We start from the raw sequence: 20,887 nt of genomic DNA on the forward strand, positions 1-20,887 counted from the left end.
TGTATGATAATATTCTTCTATGTTAATGCTATTTTTAATGTGCTTTTAATTTTTTCCTGTCTTTTTTCCTTCTTTCCTTCTTCCTTCTTTTTTTCCTTCCTGCTTTTCTTGTGACTATCTCTCAGCCGTGGAAGCTGATAGCTCTTATTCACTATTTTTACTCACTTCATAATATAACACAGGAGAACAGGAAAAAAAAAAAAAAAGACTGACTTTTGGGTTTTAGAAGCCAATATCATGTGGTACTAGGCTCCGCTTTAAAAGTTGAAGCCCTGAAGGATTCAGTATATACAGTGTACACGATATACAAGAGGACTGGAGGGATTAGACTGGATCTAAGGTAGCCTCCTCCCTCAACCTCTAACAAAGACACTCAGAAATAGAAGAGGAGAAGGAAGAGACTAAAGGGAAGCACAGAGTTGAACGCTGGGCCGTGCACCTGGAAAGGGTCCCAAGCTTGTAATCTCTTCCATCCTGGTCACAGGAGGGTTACAGAAGTAATTAAAACCAGAACTGAACCTAGGGTGCTGAGGCCAGGATCAAGAATCAGCCGTAGTCAGCTGACATCTCCTCTATTATGGGCCAGCATGGGCAAGGTACATTCCTAGACGTGGGTTCACGCACAGTAAGAAGTCATGGAGAGATGCCAAAGGCACAGAGTAAAAGGACCTTGCAAGCAACTCCTATGTTTTGACTTTGAAAAGCCCTCTGTAACTAGGGTTTAACCTTAGTGATTGGGTGGAATGAGGGCCTCTAAAAATATGGATTAAATTTGATAAACCATTAGAATAGAGTCTTGAAAACTAAGTGAAACTATAGAAAACAATCAGAAGTTACAGTATTTCTACACTATCAGTTTTGTGGCCTGAGAGTTGTACCTACTTTAACAGAATAACCATAGGGGGCACCTGGGTGGCTCAGTCAGCTAAGCATCTACCTTCAGCTCAGGTCATGATCCTAGGGTCCTGGGATGGAGCCCCACTTCCTGCTAAGCAGAGAGCCTGCTTCTCCCTCTTCCTCTATTTGTTGTTCCCCCTGCTTTGTTCTCTCTCTCTCTCTCTCTCTTTCAAATAAATAAAACCTTAGGAAAAAAAAAGGTAACCATAGGAAAGGCTACACTAATCATTGCTCAGAATCAAGCACTGCCACCATCTTGCTCATCTTCTCTCAAATTTACCTGGTGAAATAATTGACATAGTTAGTGAGATACTGCTCATCAAAAAGAAACCACATTTTTGTTCTTAAATTCCTTTAAAAAGATAACTATTGATTTTAATATAAGAAAATAAAGTTTCACATCTAAGCACATTAAAGGCAAAGCCATAGAACTAACATGGCATTTAGTGTTACACTTAAGCCTTCCCCTCCACCCACTACCCCCCACCTTTTTTTTACTATTACATTATGGGAACCAAATGTCTAGAAATGTAATCATCTTTTACGGACACGTATTTTTATCCAATACTCCTGTTCCAGAAAGAATTAAAAGAAGTTTTCCAAGAATAGTGAGGACTTCAGATGTAACATGCAGATAATTCTAATTTGGGGAATTCTATATTAATTATTGTTTCAACTAGCTAAATTCTTTTAGTAAATTCACTCAAATAGATGCTATAAAATGCCATACAAAGTTATATACCTACAGTATAAGTCTTGACATTTTGGTTTTTTGTTTTGTAATTCAAAACAGAAGCTTCCTGATATAAGGTCTGCAGAGGTACCCACTTCGACAGCCACTATCTGCAATAAACACATTGCCAGCCACACAACTATATAAAGAGCCTGGCCACCTATACTGAGGCTCCTTTGTTTTAGAGATCTCGGTTGATTAGGGAAGGGAGCCATTTAGGCCACTTGTCTTTATTCATGCTTAAATGATCACTCTTATGTTTTAAACTCAACAATAAAGAGTGAACCTATAAAACCTTAGGCCCCCACCCTCAGCCTTAATAAAAGCAGAACTTTGGGCCCATGTAGGCATGTTCTTTCTCTTGCTCTCTTCCTGAAACCTTGCTGTGTAGCTTCAGATATGTTGCATAATCTCCAGTCTTTTAAGTCATAAACACGTATCTATTCAAAGTTTCCTGATGGTTGTTGATGAAGGGTGTAATGAAATTATAGTAAGAACCCCAAAGTCCAGTCCAATCATAACATTGGTTATTGGCAGTCTGATAGCAGCACAAAAACAGTTGGTATAATTGGCAGGATTGCATGATTGCTCTTGTAGTTGATGGAGGGAAATGCCCTGTACCTGCAACTTGCTTACTAACCACCTAACTCAGGTGGTTACTGCCATCTGGGAAAGGAGCACCATTTGCTTGGGGTCTGTTTTGCTGCTGTGTGCTCTTGCATATTGCCTATGTCATGTGTTACCTGCAATATCCAACCCAAGAGGTTACAGCTGTCATAGAAATCCAATGATCTCCGCAGAGCACTGTGATCAAGGCCATATGGTCTAACGAGACTGTTATACTACTAATTAGAAGGACTTAATCAACTATTAATGTGTGTAGAGGTCATCGAAGTCTGAAGGCCAAGGAGAGCTAAGGAGGGTGGATTGGATTGCAAGGGTTTTGTCACCACCCAGAGAGAGGCGCTGGGCTAAAGGCATGAGGAAAAGATTCCCCTAGATGGAGGACAGGAGACCTCGACCTGCAACCACTGACTTTGTGGTTCATGCCCAAACTATGTATCCTAACCCAGAAGCGTGAAATGGCCATCCAGGATGCAATGGCACCACAGAAGGGAAAACCTAACAAAGGCCTCATGGTCTCTAGTGTCACTGCTTTACTAACTACTATTTATTGCTCTTTGTCCTCTGACCAGATGACAGAGTCTAAATCCACCCAGGGCATGACAATCCAAAAAACCTAATAGTCAAATATAAACATCCTGAACATCTGGTGCCAGTGGCTTCTAAGAACCACCAGGAGATACACCAGTTCTTTGATAAATGCAAAACCCAAGGGACACTTCCTGGGTGTCACTCAATGCCATGCATACAAACATGCTGGGACCCTGGTTTATGCTCCAGAGGCCCTGGGGGCTTTTCCCAAAGACCCTGTGCATATTACAGTAGTGAAGAAAATCTCAGTCCCAGAGAAGTCTCTCAGGACACCCTGGGAAAGAAAGCAGTTACCTACAGAAAGCTCTCACATTGACATTATCTAAAATGATCCAGTAATAACATGTAAGATTAAGATAGGAGAAAAGTCAAGAAGTAGAGAATAAGAAATAAAAAAACCCACATACACAAACTGTATCTGAAGCAAAATTCAAATTTCTCTTAAAGATTTGGCAACAAGAAGAGAGGGGAACTAATTTGGTGTTCAGTTTTTCTTATTTGTTTGGAATAGGCTCTGAATGGTATGGCTGCCAAAATGTATCAACTGACTAGTATCTCCTAAGACCCTAAAATCTGTAACTTTTTTTCTTTGTTTTTTAGAATAATCTTTTTTTCAGATTTTATTATTTATGTATTTATGTATGTATGTATGTATGTATTTATTTAGAGAGTGCATAAGTGAGGGAGGAGGAGAGAGAGAGAATCTCTTTTTTTTTAAGATTTTTTAATTTTACTTATTCATGAGAGAGAGAGAGAGAGAGGCAGAGACACAGGCAGAGGGAGAAGCAGGCTCCATGCAGGGAGCCTGATGTGGGACTCCATCCCAGGTCCCCAGGATCACACCCTGGGCTGAATTTGGCAGCTAAACCGCTGAGACACCCGGGCTGCCTGAGAGAGAGAATCTCAAGCAGACTCCCTGCTTAGCATGGAGTTCCATGCAAGGCTTGACCTCACATCCCTGAGATCATGACCTGAGCCAAAATCAAATCAAATCCTTAACGAACTGAGCAACTCAGGCACCCCTGTAACTTTCTTAAAGATTCATCAGGACTAACTGCTCATTTCCACCAAGATACAGCACATTCTGAATCCCCTTGGCTTTCCCCTGATCAAGGCAGAACTAAGAAACACACCTCATGAATCATTCCTGCTACCAAAGGAAAATCTGAGCAGGTTAGGGACGCCTCTAGAAAGGAAGAAGGGAAATGGAACACAAAGGTGTCTGGGGCCACTGATAGTCATAGCAGGGCCCTCCCTCTCCTCACTGGGATATTTACTGTCTGGCCTCTTGTCAATCCTTCCAAAAGAGGGATCACTGGTATGACTTACAGTGAATGAAAAACATTAATAAAGTGGCTATGTCCTGCTGTGCAGAACTGTTGTGGTCCAAGAGATTTATCATTTTCATGACTAGAGTGATCCAAAAGAACCCCTTATTGTTTCCCACCCTGAAGAGGTCCCACCTGACCCTCAATCCAGAGAGTTACTCTCTATAGTGTACTCCTCCTAATTACAAGGCTACTACCTTTCTTACTTTTTTTAAAAATATTTTTAATTTATTATTCATGATAGACAGAGAGAAAGAGAGTGAGACAGAGAGGCAGAGACACAGGAGGAGGGAGAAGCAGGCTCCATGCCGGGAGCCCGACACGGGACTCGATCCCGGGACTCCAGGATCGAGCCCTTGGCCAAAGGCAGGCGCCAAATGGCTGAGCCATCCGGGGATCACCCAGCTACTACCTTTCAATTGGGACTTCCAAAACTATTCAAAAGTCACTCAAACTCCTAGGAGAAAACTTACACTTCCTTTCTCTGGTTCTTGAAGATAAAAATCTTACCTTGTCTTTGGAATGTTAACACCCCAGGAGGGAACTAAAGCTTGTTGGGGTTTGAAAAAGAAACAGAAACAAAGAGGCCTTTTAAAAGTACAAACTGAGAACATAAAGACTCCTAACTCTGGGAAACGAACTAGGGGTGGTGGAAGGGGAGGGGGGGGGTGAATGGGTGACAGGCACTGAGGGGGGCACTTGACCGGATGAGCACTGGGTGTTATTCTGTATGTTGGCAAATTGAACACCAATAAAAAATAAATTTATTATTAAAAAAATAAAAATACAAACTGATAATAAATCAGAGAAAGACAAATGCCATATGATTTCACTCCAATGTGGAATTTAAGAAACAAAACAGATGAACATATGAGAAGAAGGAAAGAAAAGAGAGAAGGAAACAGCCCTAAGAGACTCAGTCAGAGAGAACCAACTGAGGGTTGATGGAGGGATGTGGGTGGGCAATGGCCTAGAGGAGTTATGGTATTAAGGAGGGCACTTGCCCAGATGAGCACTGGGTGTTGAATGTAAGTGATGAATCACTGAATTTTCCTGAAACCAATATTGTACTCTCTCTGCTAAATAACTTGAATTTAAATAAAAGTTTTAAAAATGCAAATTGATAAAATGGCTCTTGATCACAGTTTCCTCAAGATTACTTGTCAAGGATAAATTAAAAACTTAAAAGTCTTCTCCACAAACATTAACAAAAGCTTTTAAGCAGATAACTTTAACTCCTTCAGTCTGCCAGAGACACAATTTCTTAGAAACTGGTGAGTTTTGGGTGATGCCTACTTCATGGCTACAATTTTGGAATGAAAGCAAGAGACCGGTGTCTGTCTGCTTCTATAGATCCATGTATGTATGTTACACATATGGTATTTTCCTACCTCTGGGAAGTATTTCCCAAATTTGTAAAAGAGCTCTATTTAATGGCTTAAAAATAAGTGCTTATGGATTAAATCTTTCTAAACCCCAGTTATGTAAGAGAAACTAACCCAAATGTTTTTCAAGTTCATGTTGTAAGTCTTTAGAACTTATGAGTGTACTCATATATTCGTCAATCCAGAGAATGTTGGTTTAATAGGCAGTTCTCAACACAATTAGTTTTCATTAGAAATAAAGGATTTTTGAGTGTTAAAAATTCCAATACATCATTAAAGCTACTGGAAATAAGGGATACTGTTGTACGCAAGGAAAGTAGGATATATTTTTGGCTGAGAACAGGTGTAGAAAAAAAAGGAAAAAAAGAAAAGATATGAAGGTACATTTTTGTTATGAAGAAAGAAAAGTAAATTTGTCCTAAAAGAAAACATTATTTTACAATGGGAAATAGGGAAACAAAGGACAAAATGGAATAGAAAGTTAGGAAGAAAAAAAATCACCTTGTGTGGTCAAATTGGCTAAAAACTATATTGTTATTATGAAGGTCTTTGGGACGCCTGGTTGGCTCAGCCCTTGAGCGTCTGCCTTTGGCTCAGGGCATGATCCCAGGATCCTGGGATCCAGTCCCACATCAGGCTCCCTGTAAGGAACCTGTTTCTCCCTCTGCCTATACCTCTGTCTCTCTTTCTCTGTATCTCTCATGAATAAATAAATAAAATCTTAAAAAAATAAAATTAAGCTTTAATACCAAATATATTCATGTAAAATTTTCTTCTGCTAAAAGGACAAGTTTTCTTAGACTACTGATCTGCTCTTGATAAGATATTGTGCGAGGAAGGTTTTTCTTTACCTTCAAAGTACCTGCCTGTAAAACAATATTTTTATCTTGTCAAAATACTTTGCTGTGTGTGTGTGTGTGTGTTTGGTTTTTTTTTTTTTTTTACTTTCCTGTGTTTCTTAACAGGTCTTTGATTATTTAAGAAGGCTGGCCCTTTTTATCAGAAGAACTATGTTGTTTTAAAACACACACACACACACACACAACAATGTAACTTTCTGTATTTGCCTGCAAAGCCTTCTATTGTCACTTTGGTTAAATGGATAACTAAGTGTTGTCTCAGAGTGAGCTATGATCCTGTTTGACCAAGTGTCCAAACCTTTTGATGTTTTTGACAAACGTCACTCAAATCAAATTCTAACTTAAATCATTTTGACCTTCAACTGAATTTGGGGTTTTCCAGAGAATCCCTGGAATGTGTCACAATGTCTTCTCCTTATCAGAATTGAAAGAGAGAGAAAGACAGAGATGAATGTTACGCTAATTAGGCTTATTTGATATGTTAAATTATATGGGAAGTTGTCAAATAAGGGATGATAAACCTTAAGTTGTATTATATGAGCAAATGTTATTGATATTAATGTAAGTATCCCAGAAATCATACAAAATTCCTAAAAATCTGACATATCCTGGTATATTTTTATCACTTATAATTCTAGTTATCACCTTTAAATTTGTGTCCCAGAAATAGCCTTATTTCCTTGTTAATGAACTCTCCTCATTAACCATGGCCATTTTTAAGACTTCATCATTTACCATCATTGTTACAGTGTGATGCTTTGGCAAAAGCTTTCGTTTCCTCTTAAGAGAAGTTCATGGAAAGAATTCGACATGTACCCTAGAGTGTAAATTTCTTATTACTTGTGGATCATACCAGTAGAATTGGCGAAGAATTATACAAAATTCTAAGGAAACAACTACATTCATAACTGTTAACAAAAGAGCAACAAGAATTATATGGGACTGAATGAACTAAGGATGATTATAACTTTCATGAATTTTTTTTTGTATGAAATATTGCTGGTTCTTTAATCTTTTGTTTTCCAGATATAAAAAGCTCAACAATTAACCTTACTTAATTAGGAGGAAAGAGACCTTTCCTCCTAAGCTATTTATAACTTACAGTGATTTAGAACACATCTTTGTGAGTGAAGATGAAACACTGATGTCCTCTCCCCTGATCCTTCCAGAATTTGGGAACTCTTAGTGAGTATTCTTATTTTCATGGTAATATAGTTATTTGCATTAGTTCAATAAGAATCTGCTCTCCTTGTAATAGGACACATTGGAAACACTAGTTGTATTACCAAGCCTTTGATCAGAAAATCTTATTTGAGAGAGACCTGCAGAGATTCAGGTATGACCAGATAGCTCTAAGGAACTAAAGTTGACATGAAGAAGCCAATAAGGCCCCTTGGAAAAATAGGCTGGTACCTTGCTTTCATGATTCCCCACAGCCTTACCAGGTGAGAAAGGCAGGCCACTTCCTGACAGACCCAGGAACCTCAGGATATTTGGGGACCTCAAAAAGATAGTAATCCACTCACATCTATAGGTATTCTGTAAAGAGGCTGTTAAAAGTTCTGTCTGAAATTCACTATAATAGATTCCAATAAGGCTAGCTTTTAAAAGCCTTACATCGGGATCCCTGGGTGGCGCAGTGGTTTGGTGCCTGCCTTTGGCCCAGGGCACGATCCTGGAGACCTGGGATCGAATCCCACATTGGGCTCCTGGGGCATGGAGCCTGCTTCTCTCTATGTCTCTGTCTCTCTCTCTCTGTGTGACTATCATAAATAAATAAAAATTAAAAAAAAATAAAACTTAAAAAGAAATAAAAAAGTATCTTTATAAAAAAATAAAAAAAAATAAAAGCCTTACATGGTCAATCATTATTCTTACATGCACTTACATCATCAAGCCAAGTTTACTGAATGAAACTGGACTTAATTTGCAAACAAATTAGTCTTATTATGCTTATCTTTGATAGATACTGGGATAATTGTAGGTGGAAAGATAGGTCAGTAGGAACTATAATATACACCTGTGGATATTAGATTCTGGTTCTTTTAATTATCACTGAGGTTTTGCTTTTTACCTGTATACTGGACCATAATACCAAACTCTTGTCATTGTCTTGTCCAATATCTAATCACAATTTTTCAAACTAAGGTTTCCAATTTTTGCCGAACCTTCTGACTTGGAATCGTTGAGAACTAAAACTGAAGTGGAACAATCTGATAACCAACTTCAGAGCAATCACAATAGCTCATATATGAACAGTCTTCACACATGGTATCACATGAGCCACTTAGAAAAATCAGTGGAGACATACAAACCACAAATTGGCAAAATCTATCAGACTGCCACTGTGTGCCCTTACTCCATCTAAAGTTGCTTTGAGCCTGACATCTATGAAATTTTCTCAACTAAGTGCATTCAGAACTCAAAAACTAGAGTTCTGGTATACCCAATTCTTAACTGTCACTGTTTTCTTTTGTTTTCATAGAAATGCTGCTTATTAAATCATATATGCCTGATGTGGGTAACCCAACTGCATTGTTCCCTCCTTTAATTGAATTGACCTATTCTTAGGACTAAGAAACTCATGTGTTGATTTATAGAAACATCTACCAACTCAGGACAGATTCAAACCTACTTATACCAGGTGGCCCAAGGTGATAAAACATTTCCCAGTATTACTCAAATCCTTCAAATTACCAGGGTGAGCCCCTGAGATCATGGACCTATTTTCATGGCTGACCTTTCCTGTTTGAGGACAATGGTTACATATCGGATTTCAGACTCTTGCTCTGTAATTATTAAAGGCTTTGCTACAATAATCCTACTTGGGTGTGTACCCCTCTGGGTTACAATGTACTCTATCCCTGACTTTCAGCTTATCAGCTACTCAGGAAGTTAATTTCCTTTTCATTGACTTTGATCCCTTGGCATCATAGGGTAGATTGTAGTATAAGCCCTAATAGTTTTTTGTTTTTGTTTTTGTAATGCAAGTACCTACCTTAAGCTTTGATTGCAGAGGCATCCTTTATGGAGAGGGCTATCTTTTAACATATTGCCAGCCATAGGAACACATAAAGAGTTCTGCGGACCTTTCCCCAGTGAGAGCCTTTTATTTTAGATCTTGATAGATGTCAATAATGGACAATTTGGGCCGCTTCCCTTTTCTCTTTCTGCACTTTAAATTCCCACTACTGTGTTTTCAATCTCACCAAGAATAAGCAGGTGAAACCAGAGCCCCACCTTGGCTCTCAATTAAAATAGAACCACAAGGCCATGAGCATGTTCTCTTTTTTACCCACCACCCCGCTAGTTGGCCCCAGGTGTGTAATCTCAAGGTCTTGTAAGTAATAAACCTTTTTCAAGGTTTCCTGATGATTGTTGCAGAAGGTCTTCCAAAAAATAAAAAAACACAAGGACTTGTCCATTCATAACACTGGTTGAAACCAGGGCAAAAACAGTAATACCCTAGCCTTTCTGTCATGATTCTGAGACATTTAATACTTACTTACTATTATTTTTTAATGAATTAAAAAATATTGTTTTAATTGATATGGTTCCACTTCCCATATAGACAGAAACCAGCCATTTAGAAAGGAGGTAGGGGCAGACATAAGGGTGATGGTAGCAAGAGAAACAACAACCAATATCTTGATTTCCAGAGGTAAGTCAGAATAAAATTTTTAACAAAGAACATATTAACACAGAATTCCATAGTGGTTGCTACATGCAGACTAAATCACAATGAATCAGCCTTGAATTTGTATGTAAAAAAGCACAAAGGTATAAAAATGGTATTTTACATTGCTTCTCATCAAAAGGACTTCAAAAAGTCAGAGTACCAAAGGGTTAGACATTATCTGTAACATTTTGATGTGGATTCCTCAATTATGCTGAGTAAATTAGGTGCTGCAACAGAACATCTATATAACAATTAAATGTCAATTCAGAATAAAGTAAAATGGCAGGAAAAATTAATTAGTATAGTCATAAATGCTTTTTGCACATATATTCTCAAAGCACTTGACTTAAGTGTTCTTCCTTTGTTTTGATAGACTTGTTAAATTATATAGGCTCCAATGCACCTGGGCCTGGGTCCTATGTGAAATGGAAGAAAACTTGAGAAATACATGGTTTATTCATTTTTTTTAATTTTTTATTTGTAATTTTATTTTTATTTTATTTTTATTATTATTATTATTATTATTTGGTTTATTCATTAACAGCATTTCTTAAAAGACTTTTTCGGCTCCACCCTAAAGTGACCTTTACTTAAACTATTAGCTTTGAGAAGTGAGGTGAAAAGAAAAAGACAGTTTAAGGATTCCCCCAAAATGTGAACATTTACCAGAGTATGCTCTTAAGCCTCTGATTTCTTTCCACAGTACACACTGATTGATTAAGGCTCAAATAAAAATCAAATTTGCTTATTGTGTGACTTGCAAGCACTAGCAACAGAAAACAATGTTTTGTTTTGTTTTTATTTTTAAAAATGTCATCAATTTATTCATCCTCTGTCATCTCAAAAGGAAAACAAATCTTTGAAAGTCAAATTGTCCCTTCATGGGATGATAGATTTCTAAATACTGAGTTCCTTCTGTTCAGTGAAGAGGTAACTCTGATGAACCAGTATCCACAAAATGGCATTTGGCGGAAGAGTAATGTTAGTTAGACAAATGTTCTATGTAAGTCGTAAGATATGACAGAGTGGTAATTTTTATGAGCTGCAAGAGGCAAGCACATTCAGATTTTCAGAACATCCTTCGAAGTTTAAAAGATCGGTTTGAGAGCAAAGACCTTAGGGATGCTACCAACCACATAAAGATACAGCATGTCAGAGATAAATTGTACAAAAGTTGGCACATGAGGTGTCAGTCAAGTCCAAGGCTCATGGGTGCTTGGATACATACTCTACATCTTGGCACTGAAATTCTTTAAGCCTTGAGTTTCATATTCCATCATAGCATGAAGTTGCATGCTGTCTATAATTTTTGATGCCTCATTATCACTGTGCAATGTATACTCCAATGAAAAGCTCCTGTCTATACTTTATGCCTACTCAATTTCATAGCTTTATTTTTCCTGTTAGAATTTGATATATACCCTGATTTTCTAAGCACAAACATGTGACAATAGGATCTTCATGAAACCCTCACGGGCAACTGCATTCAGCTCCAAACAGCAGGTGATTGCTGCATTACTGAGTATTTATTATTTTAAAGATTTTATTTATTTGTTTGAGAGAGAGCACACCAAAGGGAGAAGGCAGGCACTTAACCAACCGAGCCACCCAGGCATCCCACCATTACTGAGCTTTAATACACCAGTGTCATTTTAGATCCTCTGTAAGTTATCTAATACAATCCCAACAAAAACTTAAAGTGGAAAGACTTATTACTCCCATTTCAAAGATGAGAAAAGGCTTTGAAATGTTAAATAAAGTCTGGTCTCTCACAGGAGCATTCAGGGATAGCTCTAAAACACAAACCCAGGCCTCTTTCATGCCAAAAACTGGTTTCTTAAACATTTTGGTAGAGTGATTTTCTGGACTCCAAGATGGCCTCAAATGCCTTTTTCAGGGATATCACCACCTGTGTACTTTTCCTTCTTTCCTTAATCTTGGTACTGCCCTAAAAATGTGTCATTCCCAAAAAGATCATATTTGCAACTGGTCCTTGTGTCAACAATATACTAGTAAACATTAGGAATAAACTAAACATATTTAGCCAGTGGGATGGGAGCAGGGAAGCACAAAAAAGAAAATCACTTCTGATCTTTCTGCCCCCAAACAACAAATAGTCTGAAAGTATATACTTTTAGAAGTATCAAGAGGGACTTACTTTATTTTGTAACGTATCTAGAATTTACTTTATTCTGGAAGTATCTAGAAGAACTTACTTTATTGTGTATGTAAGTACCACTATGTCCCTGACAAAATGTAGGTCTATTATGAAACAGTATAGTATCTGTCAGAGTTTGTGTTTTCTATGAAAACTTAAACAGGGGATCCCTGGGTGGCTCAGCAGTTTAGCACCACCTTCGGCCCAGGGCCTGATGCTGGAGTCCCAGGATCGAGTTCTACATCGGGCTCTCTGCATGGAGCCTGCTTCTCCCTCTTCCTGTGTCTCTGTCTCTCTCTCTGTGTCTCTCATGAATAAATAAATAAAATCTTTAAAAAAAAAGAAAGAAAAAACTTAAACCACCAAAGAACTTAACTACATGTCCTCTTGGGGGATGGCAGTCAAGATAACCCATGAACAGGATGAGTCAAAGGCAAGTCTTAGGCTGTATTAGTGAAAATTGGTGAAACACCAGGGAAGGTAGGATAAAGAATGACTAGCTCTAAAGGTTAAAAGAACTAGGAATTGGGTATCAAGCAAAGTTGGACGTTCTTAAAATGCTAAAGACTATGGCAGCTTTCCTTGTTTGAAGGAGATGAACACATGCGTTTAAATGTTATGGGTAATTTATATGAATAAGAATTGCCTGGTTGTTCAGGTAAGTTTCTATAAGAATTCAGGCAGATCAAGCTCCAAGCTAAATTATGAAGTATACATAGTTTAATAATATATCATGTTTTTCATCAGTTATTCTTCCTTCTATGACCTTTTACCACCTTAGCTTCTCAGAACTCACTGCTGTTCCCTAACTGCAGAAATTTGCTCTCTCTAAATAGTATGGAACCCACACCTCATCTTCAAAGCTTGTCTGGCCAGGTGATTGACTCATCAGCCGTCTACTTGGAGCTAATATATAATAAATACCTCATTATGGCTAAAAAGGTTATGTAAAAAAAATATGGAAAAACAAGTTGGCATTTTATTTTATGCCCAAATCCTAGGAGTTTTAAGACTTTTCTTATTTTTTAGCAAAGCCCAGTCAGAGAGAGATTTGTAAGGTGGGAGGCTCTCTGCAGTCTTCAGAATATCCACTATCTATGCTGTCTAGAGCCAGACTTGCTGTTTGTAATGCCAGACTTAGCCTGATTCCTCATCTGGAAATTTCTTTCCAATGTGACTGTTATTTTTATGTTTCAATACCTGGTTACTTGGGATGCCTGGTTGGCTCAGCGGTTAAGCTTCTGTCTTTGGCTCAGGGTGTGATCTCGCAGTCCCAGGATTGAGTCCCACATCAGGCTCCCTGCGTGGAGCCTGCTTCTCCCTCTGCCTATGTCTTTGCCTCTCTGTGTCTCATGAATAAATAAATAAAATCTTAAAAAAAAACCCCGGTTACCAAAGCATCTTTCCTGTTTATCATCTATATCCTTAAGCCCATCAACACTTTCCTCTTCCCATCCATTCTTTTCCATTATTAAAACTTAATTTCTCACCATGGTTTCAAGAACTCTTATCAATACAATTCATTCTGTAACTTCTCTATCTCTTCCTTCACTCTAATCTAACAAATCTCAGCATGCTTTTTCTCTGATTATTCCACTTCCAAGTTGAAGCACATAGTTGACTCTTGAACAACGTGGTGGGGGAGGGGTCAGGGTTGCCAATCCCCTCATAGTCAAAAATTCACCTGTAACTTTTGACTCCCCATAATTTTACTAACTGTCTACTGTTGAAAGGGGTCTTACCAATAACACAGTTAATTAACATATTTTATATGTTATAGGTATTATTCACTGTATTCTAATAAAATAAGCTAAAGAAAAATCTTAAGAAAATCATGAGATAATACATTTATAGTGCTAAATTTATCAAAAACAATTGGTCTAAGTGGACCAATTCCAATCCATGTTGTTCAGTGGTCAACTGTTCTTAAGGGTCAGAGTCTTTAAAATAGCATTTTGTGAATACTTCCACATCAGAATATACATTTAATTGGATTTGGGAAATGGCAATACAAGAAACAAATATATGACCATTCATGTACTCAAACCCAGTAACAGGAATAAGAGACACAATCATAGTAATATTATTTATCTCCACTCAGTATGGCACATCTTAACAACTGTGAAAGTGTTAAGGAAGGAAAGAGGGCAGAGGCAATGTTTAAATGATTTTGGGTCACAGATAATTTAGTAAATATGATTACAGATTTTTCACATGGAAGGAGTGGGATACGAAAAAAAAACCCTTTGTATATTTTTGAAAGATAATGATTTGGATAATGAACTTGAGTTTTTATGAACCCCAATTCATGATGATCAGCATGAAAATGCAAATACAGGTAAAACCATGGTGTTAAAACGTTAAAAGGGTGGGGGCTTTGTCTTAGGACAATCCTAATGGCCACAAGACAACCCATTCCAGCTTCTAGACTCTACAAAACACAAAATGTCAGAAGGAATCAAAAAACTGTTGTCATCAATCATATAGATACTTCTAGTATACCTGGATGTTCCTTGTCATATAGACAAATTATCCAGATGTCAAACTAATTTTTTTCAGTTTCCTCTTGAGAGCTTTGTTTCACCCAGGCCTAGTCAACATTGAAATATTTTTTTTTCATCCCTCCTTTCAATATTATAAACGTCACATCCTTGAAAACACTGCTGCTATATACCATGTCATAGAGAATAGAGTTCTCTGGTATTGTAATGTACTGAGTTATTAACCTAATCATGTAACATCGATTTTGTATCATTACTTTTAGTCATAGCTCTGTTCCTAGCTTATTTCTCATTCACAAAAACACCTTGAGAAAAAGCCTTAAACTTAAGCATCTTTATACCATTTGTGATGTTTTTAGGACCATAGTTTGCATGTATTCCTCAGTAATAAGTGTTTGTCAAATGGGTCAATCTAGTGTATCTGGATGACTAATATTTAAAGATCCGCACTGCAAAGATAAACTATGTATCAGTATATTTGACATGAGTCCCTCTTCTGGATCATTCAGAATAATATTTTAGGGTTCTGTGGTATTTCAAGGTCATCACTACAAATGATAAAGACTACTGTAGTATGAAGTTGGGTACTGCTATATAATCTAGGGCTAGGTGATATGATAGTAGAACACATCACATGCTTCTAGAACTACCACCATCACCACCACCACCCCCAGCCCTGGTTCCAGTATGCTTAGGGTAAAGACCAAATTCCACATATGTACCCATACAGCTTATTCCCTGTCCACATCTCTGCACCAGTAGCCTCAGCTCACACATTCATCCTAGCCACTGTACTTCAGTCAGGTAGTTCTGTTTTTTATATCCTCAGAGGTACCATAATTGCTCCTGCTATAAGCCCTTTGCCATGTTATTCCTCCATGAGAAATTCTCCTGTCTGTCCTTCTCTCCCTTACAAACTAGCCAATGCCTACTTGCACCTCATGGAGGTCTTTTGAGACAGTTCTGCCTCCAATATAAGTGAAATTTCTTGGTTATATATGCATATATCCCTCAGGACACTTATAACAGTTTATAATTATGTATTCATCGAGAGATCACAAAAATAATGTCAGTTTTCCCCCACTGAGCAGCATGAAAGCTGGGTTTTGACCTGGCTTGCTTACCATCAGATCATGGACCTAGAATTGTTCTGAAAAGGAAGGAGTTGCTCAATAAATACTTGTAAATGCACCAGTGAATGTTTAATTTTGTCTTCTGACTACTTCATATATGCACATATATATGTATTGGCTTACACATGTCTTTTAATTTGTAATAATTATGCAAGTTTACCTATGTGGCTGCCTACATATTTTTTTTAAGTAAACTCTAACTCCACTCATGACCCTGATATCAAGAGTCACATGATCTAATGACTGAGCCAGCCAAGTGCCCCTTAAGTATTTCTAAGCATATTTTAAATAGCAGATGACTCATTAACTTGCATGTTATGGAAATCCACTGGAATTCTCATTACTCTAAACCCAAGTATTTTGTTTCTTTAATCAAATAGACGGTATGGTCCATGATAACAGTCAAATCTGGTGCTGATAGGGGATTTGCCAGATTTTTGTCTATGTGAAAATGAATTCATACTCCTAGCTAAAACATGAACTAATATTTATCACTGAGAGCATTCAAAGCAACATGACCCTTTTGAATTCCAAGAATCAATGAAAATGTCAATTACTGATAGATGGACAGGCAGAAAAGAATACAATTTTGTCCGTTCCTCTCTTGTCCTATAAGACTTATGCTCCTGTTCCATTTTCTGAACAATCTAGTAAAATTCAATTTACTTTTTCAATTTGTCTCCAGCCAAGCTTTCTTCTGTCAGCTATGCAGACATTTCAATGCTGGCCACGTAGAGTAACAGGAGAAGGACAACTAGAACGAAATTACCTGTGCATTTGCGATCTGTGTCTTCCTTCTTTGACCCACTAATCGTCAACTTGCAGTTGAAGTTTTCCTCCCAGTATTCGGCAAACCATACATTTCTTCTGTTGTTTTCAAGTGTGCGGGATGTAAAATAGGCATCAAACCCTAAACAGAGTTAAATGAAAAGGTCATTGCTTGTGGGGCATTGCTGGAATGTTTAGAAATAAAAATACCAGTGACTGGGTTTTCTTTATTTTAGTAGACTAGATGCTCTTTTGTGGCATCAAAAAAAAAAAAAAAAAAAAAAAAAAAAAAAAAGAAAGAAAGAAGAAGAAAAAAATATTCTAGGCCTATCCTATGGCTAAATCCCTATTTCAATAGGTCAGGCAAAGATGTGACCTACAAATGACATAGTCACAATGACCTTAGAGATGACATGATGATCACAACATGTCTTGCATCTCTAGTGATGCTAGACCAGGGACAAAGTGTCTTCCTCCTCCTCCTCAAGATAATAATTGATCATTTTGGTGCTTACTATGGATAAGATTCTGTGCTTCACACGGATTCTTTTATTCATCTCAACAACCTATACAGCAACCTCTATCATTCCTACTGTGCCATTGAGGAAATAGAGGCTCAATGAAATAGAAGCATGCTCAAAGTCAACCCTTAGGCCGATTCTGTATTTCTATGTGAGCTACTGACCTGTGAATATCATTTTAACACCTCCTTTTCATTTAGAACATCCTATTTTGTAATTGATATTCTAATCAAAATGGAAGTTTCTGAAACAGCCACAAGTAAATCAGAGTCTAACATAAAGCTCACTGCTGCTCACTGAGTGCATGGATGAGAAACTCAAGAGGCCAAGTCTCCAGGAAATTCCTTGCTATGTATTCAGGAGTGCAGCCTTCAAGGTTCCAATGGAGTCACAAGGTCTTAGGAGAATCAGACAGGAGTCGGTAACATGAGGCTGGGCCTGAGGCCTAGCTTCACTCATCTCCCTAAGTCAGGGGAACATGAGCAAGTGCACATTTCCCTCATCTTCCTTTCATCTTTCTGCAGAAATGAAGTCAGCGCTACCTCCTTCCCCTTCCCTCACAGCACCTTGAGCTTGTGAAAAGATGCTGGAAACTTACAGAGTTCAGGGTTAACCACAATAGGAGATGGACTTGGTTTCACATTATTTAAATTACCCAGTTTTCCTTCATTTTAAGGCCATAAAAAATAGCTGCAGACTCTAAACTTCATGAGAAGGGCATATCAGGTTAGCTCTATTCATCACTAAGTGGCCAATACTAAATTCATGGCCCAACATATATTAAACCTACTATAAATGGAAAATATGAAATAAGTAAATGAGATAGAGTAAAAAGAAAAAGAAACATAAAGCACAAGGCATTACATAATGTTTTAGGGAAAATAGAAGTATTTGGCATCTTTTAGGTCATTTTCCAGGCTTTTGTCAGTACATGTGGGCCAATTGTCCTTGTATATGACTACCTTAATGGATTTGAAAGTAATCTGGCTCGAGTATGCATAACATAATATTCCTAAGCAAAGGAAACTTCTGGGGGGGAAATATGGATGAGTCCCCCTGTTTCCATGAACACTAAATGCATGCATTCAGTCATGTATATACGTACATCCAAACATGGTGACTGGTGATGAGCTTTCTCTCTTCACCATTTTGCCTCATGTTCTCCCCTCCCATCTGGCCCCCCCAAAACACAAATTAATCAACAGTGGTAGATTGTGACAATGGTCCCTGATTAGACCATGCTTACAGGGCTTTATACCCAAATCCCGCTTTATGAACCGTGCCCTTCTCCATGGGGTATTGACAGCAGTGATACATGCAGAGGCTGAGAAGCGCTGGGCTCACTGTGGCTTGTTTTTGTGGAATTCTCTTTCTTGGAATCCAGCTGCCACACTCTAAGATGACTGACAGGAGGATGGCAGATCATGTGGAAAAAGCCCAGTCAGTTTCTGCAAAATTTCTTTGGACACTGCAGCCTTCCAGCAGACTGCAGGTGAACCACTTAGCTGAGACCAGCTTGAGTCACTCAGCGGTGGTTGTTTATGAAGCCAGTAACATTTGAGGTAATTTTTAAAGTGGCTAGACAACTGAAACACTCCTTTATCACAGCACCTTGAGCCTCTCTCTGCCCAACACCCCAAACAACATACCCTTCAGGAAGAAGTGCCCTCAACAGAACAGTCGAAGTTTCAGAAGTAAACTCTTCTGCCACATGCCACAGGTCTGAATTCCAAACCTCCTCAGAATAGGAACTACCAAAATGGATCAAATTGTAGCAAGGATATATACATGCCCCAGCTCAGAAGAAAATATCTTTAAAGAAAACCTCATTATTGAAAAATGTCTATCACTTCAAAACACCTCTCTCCATCCTGTGTCTGCTGGAAATGCAAAAGCCTGGTGAGGAAGTAAGGATTAGTTTGAGCTAACATGTAGGTAGGTGACCATGGAACATTTAAAAGAAAGGAAAGCAGCAGTCAGAATTTTCTTCATTCTAAATGAGAACAAACAGATTTTGAGAAAGCAAGCAGGCACTGGGAAGGCTGTATGCACTACAGCAAAATGCAGAAAAGGAGCAGGATCTCTGAACCACCACCCCTGTCCTTTTCACTCATATATATAGCTGGTGCTTAGTGGCCTCCTCATCCTCCTCCCTGTGGGCCTGGTGGCTACCTTCATCTATAAGCCGGAATGGCTCTTGCTTCCCAAGTGCTTATATATATATATATATATAAATTTCCTGAGTATCTCCTAAGAGGCAGATTCTGAGGTCTGGGGTAGGGCCAAATATGCCACGTTTTTTAACAAACCCCAGGTGATGATCATGCTGCTTCTACTTTAAGAAGCAGGGCTCCAGGGTGAATCTTGCATTTTAACACGTGATACTCTACTGTCCATACTTGAGAAGCAGGATTCTAGAACAAATTCTAAATTTCAGTAGGTGGGACTTGAGCAATTCCAGCCCGATTTGTAAGATCTCAGTATTATCACCCTCTCAGCCTCAAATTTATACCTTGGTTCAGACGAGAGGACCTTTGCTTTGCTTCTATAGTTGAGACATTTACTTGGCACCTGGCTCAGTATGGCAGGAGCTTTGCCTTCCCATCCTATTGCCTGTAGATGGCCCGGGAAGATAGAACATGCTGCAGAACTTGCCGGTGAATTTTCCTGATGTGCTTGCTTGTCTGTGTACTCCTAAGCATTGCTGCTCTGGGTCCCTTTGCAGCCTCCAAAGCTGTTTCTCATCTGTATGCCCTGTGATCATTCTGGGCTCTCCAGCCTGGTATTTTAATCTAGTTGCTGTGTTTTATTAATGTTGCTGAAAAGGTAACCTGAAATAGCCCTGTGTCTTCACTTCCTCCACTGAAGGTCCACGGACCCTGAGGGGAAAACTCAAAACTCTTAGTCAAGTAGTAATGCAGCATATATTTGCTTTTGAGTGGTTTCCTGGACACCTCAACAGTTTGTTGAGAGCTGTACTTCCTTCCTGTCAGTAAGGAAGCCACATAGTGTACTGGTGAACACAGACATCAGACACTGTCTGGGTCTGACTCCAACATTCGCATTTTCTACCTGTATAACTTTGAGCAGATTACTCAGCTATTTTGTGTCTCAGTTTCCTCATCTGTAAAAGAGGATTAATATTAATATCTACCTTAGTGTTGTTAGAAGGATTAAATGAGCCATTATTTGTAAAGTACTCAGCATTGTATCTGATGAAGTAAAATACTGTTAGTTGTAAAATAACCACATTCATCCATTAAATATTTCTTGAGCACTTACCCTGTGACAGGCACTATTCTCTATACTCACTAATCTTGGGTTAAAACAGATGGCCCCTCAGCAGATTGATAGGTACCCTGGTGAAGAAGATAGATTTTGGCAAGTATCATTTAAATAAATATAAATTTTTTTTTAATTTTTATTTATTTATGATAGTCACAGAGAGAGAAAGAGAGAGAGGCAGAGACATAGGCAGAGGGAGAAGCAGGCTCCATGCACCGGGAGCCCAATGTGGGATTCGATCCCGGGTCTCCAGGATCGCGCCCTGGGCCAAAGGCAGGCGCCAAACCGCTGCGCCACCCAGGGATCCCTAAATAAATATAAAATTATACCTGTAATGGTTTCTATGGAGGAGGGATACCTAATGTTTAGGGAGCACACAAAGAGAAATAACTGTCTTAGAGTGCCAGAGAGGGCTTCCTGGAGG

General features: G+C 38.5%; 1 protein-coding gene across 1 annotated transcript in view; it reads right to left on the reverse strand.

Annotated features, from left to right (window-relative positions):
• GRM7 (glutamate metabotropic receptor 7) overlaps positions 1–20,887 on the reverse strand; it is an 827,750-nt gene that overhangs the window by 304,843 nt on the left and 502,020 nt on the right. Inside the window, 1 exon segment of the mRNA XM_025451007.3 lies at positions 16,659–16,799. Within this exon segment, the coding sequence (XP_025306792.1) occupies positions 16,659–16,799 (141 nt within the window).

This window comes from Canis lupus, chromosome 20 (genome assembly GCF_003254725.2).
Source record: "Canis lupus dingo isolate Sandy chromosome 20, ASM325472v2, whole genome shotgun sequence".
In the NCBI taxonomy this organism is placed as follows: domain Eukaryota; kingdom Metazoa; phylum Chordata; class Mammalia; order Carnivora; family Canidae; genus Canis; species Canis lupus.